General features: G+C 46.5%; 1 protein-coding gene across 20 annotated transcripts in view; it reads left to right on the forward strand.

Annotated features, from left to right (window-relative positions):
- Window positions 1–12,954, forward strand: part of TRIM66 (tripartite motif containing 66) — a 71,338-nt gene that overhangs the window by 21,716 nt on the left and 36,668 nt on the right. For 12 of the 20 annotated variants that reach the window (XM_063641082.1, XM_055282488.2, XM_063641085.1 and 9 more), the window contains 2 exons: window positions 9,724–9,827; window positions 11,738–11,885. In XM_063641082.1, the coding sequence (XP_063497152.1) occupies window positions 9,724–9,827; window positions 11,738–11,885 (252 nt within the window). Of the gene's footprint in view, window positions 1–2,780; window positions 3,511–3,564; window positions 3,645–6,405; window positions 6,547–9,723; window positions 9,828–11,737; window positions 11,886–12,954 lie in introns of those variants that run through there. The other 8 variants (XM_063641089.1, XM_055282495.2, XM_055282499.2 and 5 more) reach the window with 6 other exon arrangements.

The raw sequence follows: 12,954 nt of genomic DNA on the forward strand, positions 1-12,954 counted from the left end.
GCAGAGCCAGGAAAAAAATCCAGCTCCCTTGCCTGACAGTCCAGGGCTTTCCTGGGCTTGAGGGCCAGTAGAAACTACAGACCCAGAATAGGATGCTGCCCTTGGTTCCCCAACTGACTCTCTGTCTCCAGGCCCAGCTGGAAAAGGGATCAGTGGCTTTGCATGGAGTGTGTCAGTGCATCAATTTTTGGATTGACTTTTAAGATTTGGGATGAAAAGAGACAGAGGTGCTACCTTGGTCATTGAGGATCTATCAAATGAAATGAGCCCAGACTCATCCTACCTGTACTTTTTGCATTATACAGTGGGTACTTTTTTGGCACAGAAAGCCTGTTTCACAGCCAGGTGGTTCCTAGGAGCATGGGCTCTGAAGGCCGTGGATCATGCATCCATCTCCAGCCCCAGCCAGTCACCTGGCTTTCATAGCCAGATTCTGACTCTTGGCTCAGGCCGGCTGTCTGGCTCTTCCTCACAGTCCCTGGATATCTGCCTGACCTCAGTTTATTCCCTATTCTTTCCTACAGTGATATTTTTCCTGACCTCACTTCACTTATTGCCACTGTGATTATGCTTCCAAATCCTCTAGCTTTGACCCTGATCACGCCCTGTGACTCCGGGACTGCACTTCTAGCTACCTAAAGGCTTCCATTTGCTTGCAGTTTAGAACAGACACTTAGCATGGCCTCCAAGTCTTTTCTTAATCTGATCCCAAACTAATGTTATAGCCTTATCTCCTGTCATTTCTCTATATGTTCTAGCCTTACAAGACTTTCCAAAGACCTCACACTTTCATATCTATAATTCTCCATTTATGATGTTCCTTCCTCCTGAAATGCCTTTTCTTGCTTGAAACATCCTACACAAACTTGCAGGTCCAGCTCAGATGTGACCCACTTAACAGAACTAGAGTTCACAAAGATGGACGTGGGCTTGGAACAAGCAAAATCCCTGTAATCAGAATTAAACCCCAAAGGGTGAGGCTAGCACAATTTAAGGAGCTGTTGCTTTAGGCCAGATGTCATAAACTTTCTGCACAAGGCTAGATAGTAAATATTTTAGGCTTTGTGGGTCATACAGTCTCTGTTATAACTACTCAGCTCTACCACTGTAGCAGAAAAGCAGAAGGCAGCCATAGACAATATGGAAATGAATGGGCATTACTGTATTCTTTATTTACAAGAACAGGCAGTCTATGGTTTTCTGACCCCTGTTTTAGGTTCTGTCTGGGGAAATTGGGTGGTTTGAATCTGTAGGTGACACCAAGTAGGAATAGCTGTGCAGGAACCAGGCAGAGTCAGAAAAATGTGCAAGGGACTCCCAGGTAGGGAATAGTGTTAAGATGAGGCACATGGAGGGGAGGGGAAGGCAAATATTAGAAACAGGAGGGAGTTAATTTTGGCTGGAGTATGGGATGCTTGAAGGAGAGAAGTGGGGATTCTGTTCAGAAAGGAAATTTAGGGCCAAATTGTGAAGGATCTTGATTAAGCTATTCTGTGGACAGTGGGGAGCCATTGAAGGTTTTTGATCAGTGGAATATGGTCACATATCCTGAGGTCAGGAGTTCAAGACCAGCCTGGGCAACATAGTAAGGCCCTGTCTCTACAAAAAATAGAAAATAAAAAATAAATTAGCTGGTTGCACACCTGTAGTCCCAGCTGCTTGGGAGGCCAAGGCAGGAGGATCACTTGAGCCCAGGAGGTTGAGGCTGCAGTGAGCCATGATCATGCTACCACACTCCAGCCTGGGTGACAGAATGAAACACTGTCTCAAAACAAACAAAGACAAACAAGAAAAAAACAAATTCATGCTGGCTCAATGAGAAGAACGTTTGGAGGAGACAGGACTGGATACAGGAAGACCTGCTGGACAACTGCAGCTGTCCAGGCCATTGGTTCCTGATTGCTGGGCCTTGAACCAGTGCTGGTCTGAATGCCTAAGAATTGTTTGTGATGCTTGCTAAAAATACAGATTCCCAGTCCCACACCCACACACAAGAGATTTGGGTTTGGTAGATTCAGGATTTCTAACAAGCTCTCCAGATTTGGGCATCACTGGTCCAGGCAAGGCAGAATGAGGCCTGATATTAAGAGGGCAAGAATGCCAGAGAAAGGAAGGCATAGATAACATGAGATTTGGCCACTGCTCTCTTCTTCCTCCTGTTACCTACCTCTGTTCATGACAGCGCCTCCACTTGACTTCTGTTCTTCACACACCACCACTAGCCCCAACATCCTAATTTGCTTGTGTCCTGTCAGTTCTCTTTGAAATGAGTCTTCTTTTGCTTTTTTCCATTTTTACCCTCATTTAGGGTCCCATTAATGCTCAGCTACCCTGACCTCCCTGTGTCCAGTCCATCAAGTTAATCATAAAGCCCAGCTCAGTCACTCTCCAGAAGCTTTTTGGGCTGCCTTTTATTTTAGGATGAAGGTCAAGCTCCTGAGCTTAGCATTCTGGTCCCTTCAGGAACTTACTCTCCTGCCAGTCTTTCCAAGCACATCCCTGCCACTCCCCCTCATCTGGTTGTTCTGTGCTTTTGAAATTATGCTGTACTTGTAGTTTTGCCCCATCCTAATGTCTCCTCCAGTCAACCCTGTTCATCCTTCCCTTTTTCCCTCCCTGCTTGTGTGTGACTGGATCTTCCTGGTGGGTAGAGTTAGCTGCCAAGGGAGACCTCCCAGGACCTTTGTGCATCATAAATGTGTGTCTTCTCCATCCGAAGTCCTAATTCTCTGCTTGTGATGGACAATTGGTCACTATGGCAACTGACTGTGACGTCACAGGATAAGGACTTCAGGTGAAGTGGCAGGAGCAGGTGAGTATGTAGGAGACAGATTTCAATGTCTGTTGAAGGCACCCCCACACCCTCCTTCAGTGCCGGGGGCATGGAGGGATATCTTGGGCTCCTGCTGTTTTTTAAAATGGTGCGGTGAGAGTGTGTGCCTGGCATCTGCGTGCTGCAGCAGTGTGGGGCTGACAGAGTGTGTCAACTTGAGCTCTGGCTGTGCAGGCACCGCTGCTGCGTGAGCCTGTTATTCCATTCTGGATTGCTATTTTGATACCCAGATTGCATCATTCTTCCTACGTATAAACAGGGGGTCCCCAGGGCCCTGCAGCTACTCACTTCACCACCAACACTGTTGTTGTGATGAGCTCTATTTAAATGAGCTGCCGGATCGGGGCAGGTTCCAGCCACACATGAGCACTGTCATTTTGGGGAACATGGAGGGCTGAAGGATTTTTGGATGGAGTCCTAAAAGGCTGAGAGTGCTGGCTCCCGAGCTGTGCAGAGGGCGACAGAGCTAGTTCCTGAAAGTTGAAAATGTCGTTTTCTTCCTTCTGAGCTTCTATTCCAAGGCACCCAGAGGATTAGGAAGGAGATGCAGCTAGGAAGAGAGTCGCCTCTTTGAGGTCTCCCTCTTGCTGTTCAGTTTGGGAAAACTGCTGCAGAGCCTTCGAGATAAACAGAAACAGGAGGAGTCAACCAAGCTCTTTCTTGCAGGAGTATCTCAGGTGAGCTAGAGAAATGCAGCCCTGGCTGAGGATGCATCAGAGAAAGGAGAGGATCCAGGCTGCTCCCTTTACCCTATCCAGTATCCACTCCCCGAGGCTTAGGCCTTGCAGCGTGGCTGGCTGCAGCATGCAGGGTGGGTGTTCCTGGGCGCTTGGTAAGCACCATCCTCTGGGACCTGTGGTGATCTCACCTGTCGCTCCTCTGACTTCTCTCCCAGGTGTTGCTCTAATCACGGCAGCAGGGTCACAGATAAGCCTGCTGGCAGCTGGGGCAGAAGCAGCAGTCACTTTAGGGGTGACTTGGACAAAAATTTGTCTTTCTAGCAGGGTCTGGGTATTTGGGGATTGGGTGCAACATGTTTCATGAAGGTGGTGCTACTCTGAGTGGTGGGTTGGAGGAAGCCGAGGGGCTGTGTGGTGGGGGCCTTAGCTGATGCTCAGTGGACTGGGGCTGCCTGGGGGTGGGAGGGCAGAACTGTTAGTGAGGATGTCCAGCCTGCCAGAGGATACAACTAGAGTGTTTTTCTCGTTGCTTAGTGTCTGACAGGGGCATAGGGAGGTAGAGCATCTTACCTGTGGCTACAGAGGTAATCAGGGACTGCTTAGTGGTTCATGGTATCACCTATGTTATACAAGGGCCATGTGATTTTAGCTAAGCTCCTCCCTGTCTCAGGGCCTCCATGTCATCATCTGTGTGGTGGGGAATTGGCTGGATGAACAGTGAAACTCTGTCCAGCTTTGGATCTATGGGTTGGAACTAGCAGAGGAGCATCAGGCTCCTCCAGTGGATGCTATTGCTCTGTTGGGATCAGAGCTCGGACCCCAGCTTCAAGTTGTCTGGAGCCCTGGACAAGAGCTGTGGAATGAAGGCTTCCTAACCCTCAGAGGATTGCTTAGCGTTGGCCTCAGGCTTATGCGACGAATGTGTCCTCACTTGGTGGCCTAAGCTGACCCGATACCAGCTTTCTGAGACCTCTTTGGGATTTCTCTCCTCCCCTGCCTCCCTGGTGTCCATGTTGCCTTGGCCCTGCTGTTCATATCTGAAAGGTAGACTACCCAGTGTGGGCCCCACTTCCTTGCTGCCTTGCTAAGTCCTAGGCTTAGCACATGTTCTAGGTCCCAGCAGCGGTCCTTGTGCCAAACCTCAGGCTGCACTCTAGGCCTGCCCATGGCTCCTGCAGTTGAGCTGAGAGTCTGGCTCCCAACTCAGTGCCAATCCCCGGGTACAGGGATATCAGGTCACTACCTGTCTGTTGGGAATCTGCCCTTTTCTCTGCCAGAGGGGAACTACATCACAGCTGAATTCAGAGTCTTTTTTAACTTCTTAGAGTCTCTTTTTAAGTGGGGTGAGCCTGCCTTTCTCAGCTGCATGATACAGGAGACAGCTATCAGGCTCAGCCACAGGGGAAGGGGATGCTCTCTCAAAGGTGCTGGGTCTCAAACTTAGTTGTACATTATATTCACCTGGGGAATTTTTTACACATGTAAAGTGCCTGGTTCAGAGAGTTGTGGTGTACAGATGAAAATTTGTCCCACACCTCTCAAGGACCAGAAGTGTTTGCACTTGTGACAGATGGACTAAATGTCCTCCGCTTTCAGACTTGCTCTCCTAGGCTCCTAAGTTCTCAGGAACACCTGTGGTGTCTGTGACTTCCTCATTCTGGAGGCAGAAGCCCCACATCTCCTGGGGATAATCATGTGGACTTGGGGCCCTGTCTCTATCTTTCTCAGAATCAGTGTTCTTGTATGTGAAATACGAGAGTAGGGCTGTCGTTTGAATAATAATTAACTGAATAAAATAGAAAAAAGCATGATATCTAAATAGTATTTTACATGCAATGTGATTTAAATATGTATTTATAACTAAATATTAAATATTGTTAAGTAGATGTTTGGTTATACACAGCTCTAAGAGTTGATATATTCCAGTTGTCTAAAGTAAAACTTTGTTTTGATATCCTCATTAAAAGATGGAGAATCTCTTTAAAAATAAGAAAAAGTCAAGGTTGACACAGCTTGATGGGGTTAGGGACCTTGTGAGGGAAGAGAAGAATTTCTGGACAAAGATGTTGTGACACGAAGGGAGTGCATGTCCTTTGGGTCTACTCTGGGGCCCGCAGCCTCCCTGGGACAGTGCCTGTACCACTGTGATGGTTCTCCATCTCTGCTCTTTGCTGCACAGCCCCTCTTAGAGGGCTAATCTCTTAAATCCAGGCTTCCTTTCAACTACAAGCTTATTCCCTGACTTTCTGACAGGGATGATAGCCAGGGTGCCATTTGGCTCTCTGTTGCTTCCTAGCTTGCCCAAGAGAATATTTCTTTTTTATTTCTTTCTTTATTTATTTTTTTAATTTATTATTATTTTTTTTTGAAGACAGAGTCTCACTCTGTCGCCCAGGCTGGAGTGCAGTGGCATGATCTCGGTTCACTGCAAGCTCCGCCTCCTAGCTTCAAGCAATTCTCCTGCCTTGGCCTCCTGAGGCTGGGATTACAGGGTGCCCACCACCACGCCTGGCTAATTTTTTGTATTTTTAGTAGAGACTGGGTTTTGCTATGTTGGCCAAGCTGGTCTTGAACTCCTGACCTCAGCTGATCCTCCCGCCTTGGCATTTGGGATTACAGGCATGAGCCACCGTGCCTGGCATCCAGGAGAAAAAAACATCTGGCTGCTGTAGGCAGAGTAAATGGGTTGGATAATTTGTACTCACCTGCATTCCTATTCCCTCATTGTAATGGTGTAGAAAGTAAGGTTGAGTGAAAGGGGGTGACTTACCCAAGGTTACATAGTTAGATACTGCCAGCCCTGGGCCTAGAACTCATATTTTTCAATTAAAAGCTTTTCCCAAGCCCCACATCTCTGCTTTCCTTATAAACCTGCACTGGCTTTTTTTCCAGAAAACTTCCAGGTGGCTTCTTACTACTTTCAGTGCTGTGAATGCAAGGAGTACACGTGGAACACACAAACTCCCGAAAAATGCAGTCCTCTGCCAGGCACGGTGGCTCACACCTGTAATCCCAGCGCTTTGGGAGGCTGAGGTGGGTGGATCACTTGAGGTCAGGAGTTCGAGATCAGCCTGGCCAACATGGTGAAACCCTGTCTCTACTAAAAATACAAAAATTGCCAGGCGTAGTGGCAGGTGCCTGTAATCCCAGCTACTCAGGAGGCTGAGGCAGGATAATTGCTTGAACCCAGGAGGCAGAGGTTGCAGTGAGCTGAGATTGTGCCACTGCAGTCCACCCTGGGTGACAGAGCAAGACTCCATGTCAAAAAAAAAGAAAAAAGAAATGCAGTCCTCATTTACCATCATCAGCTAGATTCTTAGAAACTGTGATTTTAAGCAAAACAATGTACAGCAGTTCCTTAAGTAAACATACTTTTGTTACAACGTTGATGAAAAAAACTGGTTTCATTATATGTCATCATACTTAAAGTTGCCATTTCCAAGAACCTATCAGTGATGTTAAATGAGGACTTACTCTATAATTGTTCAGTCTGCTAAAACCCAGGTAATATCCTTTAATATCAACTGTGGTTTATTTTTGTGTGCAGACATATGAACAGGTATTTAAAATGCAATGTGATATTTGTTGTACTGGAAGGATGTTCAGGGTGCTGTGGGAACCCAGAAGAGGGACTAATTAACTCATCCTGGGGGAAATTAACCCTGCTGCTCAAAGGTGGAACATTTGAACAGGTATGAAAGGATGAATAGTAGTTTATCTGAAAAGGAGAGGGGCAAGAAAGAGTATTTCAGGAAGAGGAAACAGCATTTTTCACAGACACAGAGTTGTGCAAAAGTTTGGTGTATTCAAGAGATAGCAGAGATGGTTGGGCATGGCAAAAACACGTTGTATGGCAGACAAAGCTAAACATGAGATTAGAGGGAGATAAGGTCAATTTGCAAGGGGCATTAAATGCCAAGCTGAGGACTTTGGCTTTAAGGCAAAGGGAGCAGAGGATGTGTGATGAGGCCTTGTTTGACCTATTCAGTTCTTTTTCTTTTTTCATTCTGCTCATGAGGCCATGTTACAATGACTGATGTTTGGGCATCTGGTACCAGGGAAGTCTTGTGGAAGTCGTTTTCAACAATTAGAGCAGCATTTCTGTCCTGCGATAGATGAGGAGGTCTCCTCAGGGTGAGCCAAGTGGAAGGGAGGGACAGTAGCCTTATTCCCCTGGATGATGTCACCTGTGGAGAGCATCCTTCTCCATCTCTGGCCATTGTCCTTGACAGGCAGGAGAATATGCAGGACATTCCAGATGCAGTCCTGTCATTAACACCCATGGCTCTGCAAAAACTCAGAAAGTTTTTCTTTTCTTTTTTTTTGGTGGGGTGAGGGAGTATTAAACTATTATTTTTCATGATTTTATGGATTTCGATTTTCCTGGGATGTATCAGTTAGCTTTTACTGCATAACAAGCCACCTCTAAACTTGGTGGTTAAAACAACTAAACTTTATTTATTTTATGATTCTACAGTTTGTCTGTTTGGGCTGGGATTCTCTGGGTAATTCCTCTGGTTTGGCCTGGGCTTAGCTAATTATGACTGTGTTCACTCTTGCATCTGTGTTCAGCTAGTGGGTTAGTTGGGGCTGGCTGGTCTATGATGGCCTCAGGTGGGATGCCTGAGACAACTGAGATCTCTCTCTGTGTGATTTCTCATCTTCCAGCAATCTCAATGCCAGGTTAGATTTTTCACATGGCACTCTTAGAGTTCGAAGAACAAGAGCAGAATTATATAAGGCCACTGAGGTCTAGGCTTGGAGAATTTGTTGTCACTTTTGCTGCATTCTGTTGGCCAAAGAAAGTCACAAGGTGAGCTTAGATTCAAAGGGCGAAGGGTCCTACCTCTTTTAAAAATTAAAAACTCATCACTGACCTGAAGCTCGTGGAGAGTCTTACCTTTTGATGGTAGGATTGCAAGCGTATGGATGCAGGGAGGGGAAGAATTTGTGGCCATTTTTTGAATCTACCACTCAAACTAACTTTCATCACCAGAGAGAGTTGATAATTGAGTTTATTGCATTATTGTGAATAGGATTTGAGAAATCTTTTGAATCCAAAGTTGACATTCATGGAGGACCATGTGATTTCTGAAGTTTTATCTAATTTAATCTGCACAGCAACTCTTATTTTCCCTATTTTACATATGAAGAAACTGGGGCACAGAGCAATTAAGTGAGATTAAGTGTTTTGCCCAAGGTCATTGGCTGGTAAGCCTGGTATTTGGACTTACATTTGTCTGACTATGAGTCTGGAGCAACTGCCATCATATCATTCTTTCGTATTTTGAAGAGATGAGACAGAGGAGATTGTAGCAGTACTGCTGCATTCACTGCCATAGCCAACCCCTTTCCAGATCACCCTCATCCCTGGACACAGGTACCTTGCCCTACTCCAGAGGCTCATTTTCTTGTTCCTAGTAGGTTGACTGCTCTTGCGGTGGGCCGGCAGAATCACTGTGGTCTCCAGGGTGGGAGTCTTTTGCTGCTTTTATAGTCCAGAAGCCCACTATGCTGAAGAATATGTTAGAGACTGATGTATTTCTCTGGGGAGAGATTGTAGGTCAAGCTGTTCATAGGTAAAATATATATATATATGATGCATCTAACATGGACTATGGGGAGAGAGCCCTCCAAAAGACCTCTGAGCCTCAGGGGCAGACTGACTGGTATATGCCGTACTAAGAGAAAAATACCGCCTAGATGAGCAGGTGGGGAGGCCTTGCCTTTCTCTGACTAAAGCCTTCTGGAGGCTGTAGCTTCGAGATCTTCCAAGTCGTCCTGCTACGTGGTAACCTTAATGACCTGGAGCTGTGCCCCGGACTAAACTGACTCTGGATCTTGGCTAGTGATGGGAGCTGTGCTCTCAGGGATGTGGAATGAGGAGTGGGAGCAGCAAGAAGGCACCTGATTGTCAGAACCAAAGCAGGGTTGGGCCTATAGTAGCATGGTTTATGGGGCGGGGAGGAAGGTAGGACCAGGTAAAGACAAGAATGTGAGGAGACCAGATGGTCTGTAGGGAAGGCCCCAATGGGATGGTCATGTTCAGGGTACCCACATACTAAATGCAGGCTTTGGCATCAAGTGTAGTTCATTTTGGCAGACACGGGTATTGCCACGTATCTTGGTGTTGTGTATTAGAAAGTCTTATGTCCAGGCCTTAGGTATAATCAGCCATGTTACCCTGACTCTGCTATCTTTCTTGCACAGAGCTCATCTCCTGTCCTGGGTGTAAACGAGTGTATCTTACCAGGGATGTAACTGAACATTTTTTTCTGCATTGTGTTCCTACTGAGCAACCCAAGATGGCCAGGGTAAGTCAGGACAAGGAAAGAAGCAGCTGATCTTTTTCAGAAATCTGTGAGGCCCCTGTCCATAAGTCTGTCTATCCATCCATCACTCCATCTGATTTGTTACTTCTCCATCAGTTTTCCTAATCATCCATCCATCCATCTAGAAGAAAATAAAAATGCATGAGTTGGGGGAAACAATGAGGGGGTTTCCCATTAAGTGAAAATTACTGACTTTTTTTGTGTCAATCCCTTTAGCAGAAGGTGAATGTAAGTTAAGGTATATTAAGAGTTGCTTACTGTCTATATAATTATTTTTCTGTCTCTTACAGCTCTTACTGAAAAATACCAGTACTGGGTTTTGTTTTTTTTTATCATCCTAAGTTGAAATTCATGTACCAGCCTGGATTAAATGGGTCTATTAATCTTGCCTGTATTTAACAACTATCACCTTTTTCCTGAATTTCTTAAATTTTTTATCACTTATTGGCCGGCAGCCCTTCTGTTCCTCTTTCCACTAGGGTATCTTTCCAGTAGGGTAAATTAGTAAATTAGTAATTTACTAATTTACTTACTTGTTCCTGTGTCTGATTTGTGTTGAATGTCTCACATGTGCCAGGCCTTGTGCTAGATATTAGGGAGATCGACCCATATACTGTACATTCAAGGAATTCATAGTTTAATTAGTAGAACTTTCAGAATTCACATCAGTTTGGTGGCATCTGTGATTCAAGCACAGATAGGCCAACTTTTCCAAATCTCCCCTTCTCTTGATGTTTTATAATAGCCCTGGCAAGATATTTGCTTACGAAATGAATGAACATTTGGACTAGGAGAGGCCTAGGTACCCTCAGATCAGGCAGAGCCCAGGTGTGGGAGCACAACTCTGAACGCTGGTCTGTACTTGCCCTTCCTTGGCTGCATTTGACCATCTTGCTGTGTACTGCCATATGTGGGCCTTCTCCTCTCTGAAGCACATTGAATTTCCTGCTTTTGCCGGTGCTTTCCCTCTGTTACAACATTTTCCTGCCTTATCTGCCTGGTGAACCTACTTGTCATTCAGTATCCAGCTCAAATGTTTCCTTGTTGTAAAACCTTTCCTAGCCACTCCTAGACTGAGTTCCAGGAAGGCTTCCTTTGCTTCTTCAGCATATGTTGCATCCTTTTTATTACAGCATTACTCAGTTAATGTATACCATCCTGTGTGCCGTGGATAGCGTGAGATCAGATCCTTGGCTTATGCATCTGGGTATCCTTAGCTTCAGCACAGGACTTGTGTGAACAGCCCCTGAGACAGCTGCTGCTGCTTATCCTCTTCCTCCCTCCCTCCCTCCCTCCTTCTCTTCCTCCTTTTCCTTCTTCTCCTTCCCCTCCTCCTCTCCTCCTCCTCCTCCTCCTCCTCCTTCTTCTTCTGCCTTCTTCTTTTCCTTCTTCCTCCTCCTCCTTTTTTGAGACAGGGTCTTCCTCTGTTGCCCATGCTGGAGTGTAGTAGTACGATCTTGGCTCACTGCAGCCTTGACCTCCTGAGCTCAAGCGATCTTCCACCTCAGTCTCCCTAGTAGCTGGGACTACAGGCATGTGCCAACACTCCTGGCTAATTTTTGTATTTTTTGTAGAGATGGGGTCTCACTATGTTGCCCAGGCTGGTCTGAAACTCCTGGGCTCAAGCAGTCCTCCTGCCTTGGCCTCCCAAAGTACTGGGGTTACAGGTGTGAGCCACCATACCTGACGTAGCCACTGTTCTTTTGGTCACAAAGGATGCTTCCTTCCACAAGCCCCAGCATGTTACCCCCAGACAGCTCTGCAGAATAGATTACACTTCAAACTGATGGAGGAATAGGCCTGCAGGACCCCTGTCTTTAGAGCATTTGCCACTTGTGGAGGCAGAACCAAATGAGGATAACATCAGTAACTCCAGAACTCTCTGCTTCCAGAACTGCTCCGAGTGCAAGGAGAAGAGGGCAGCACATATCCTCTGCACCTACTGCAATCGCTGGCTGTGCAGCTCTTGCACAGAGGAACACCGACACAGCCCTGTCCCTGGGGACCCGTTCTTTCCTCGGGCCCAGAAGGGATCTCCAGGTACCAATGCCACCTCTCCCCACCCACTCCCATACCCTAAAGCAGGGCTGAACCCTAAGATCCCTGGAGAATAGCTCTCTGATCTTGTTTTCTTGCTGGGGGAGAAGGTAGGGACAGTCTCAGAGCCTTTCCCAAAGGAAGTCTCTTTCAGAGTCAAAGGGGTGACTCACTCTCATCCCTCCCTGTTGGGGGTGGGGGTGGATGAGTGTGGATGAAATGATATAGGGAGGAAAGTGTTGAATTATTGTGGAAGCTAGGTGAGCTCCCTGCCTTTCCCCTGTAGAGTAATCATGCCACCCTTCTGATTTATTTACTTGATTAACTTAGTCTGGATTAGGGCTTGTTTGTTTGTCTATCCAGCACCATCTGTTTTATTTTATTTTATTTTATTTTATTTTGAGATGGAGTCTCACTCTGTCACCCAGGCTGGGGTGCAGTGGCATGATCTTGGCTCACTGCAACCTCCACCTCCTGGGTTCAAGCGATTCTCCTGCTTCAGCCTCCCGAGTAGCTGGGATTACAGGTATGCGCCACCACACCCAGCTAATGTTTGTATTTTTAGTAGAGATGGGGTTTCGCCATGTTGGCCAGGCTGGTCTTGAACTCCTGACCTCAGGTGATCCACCCGCCTTGGCCTCCGAAAGTGCTGGGATTACAGGCGTGAGCCACTGTGCTTGGCCACCATCTGTTTTAAATGACAATCTTCTTGAAAGTCTTTTCTCAAGGCCCTTGAATTGTGAGAGGGGTTCTACATCTGTCAAATCCACAGGAACCGGAGTTCATGATCCCTGTGATCTAGCCTGGAGCCTGGCAAGGCTGGGTAGCTGGTTTCAGCTCCATTAAAAACGGAATCCTGATTAATGAACAGGTTGAGGTTAATTGTGAAGGATTCATTATTTTGCAGGAGATCTATGTGGAGTAGTAGCAAGCGCCTTCCTCAGCCTCTGGCAGGTAGTGGAATGCTTGGGCTTGATGGTGTGCTATTTCTGGACAACTGGGCAAATCCAGCCAAGCTCAGCCCAAAATCATCCTTGTGCCCCTGGAGAGTCATCTCCTGTTTATATCACTT

The sequence above is a fragment of the Symphalangus syndactylus genome, chromosome 6 (assembly GCF_028878055.3).
Source record: "Symphalangus syndactylus isolate Jambi chromosome 6, NHGRI_mSymSyn1-v2.1_pri, whole genome shotgun sequence".
NCBI lineage: Eukaryota > Metazoa > Chordata > Mammalia > Primates > Hylobatidae > Symphalangus > Symphalangus syndactylus.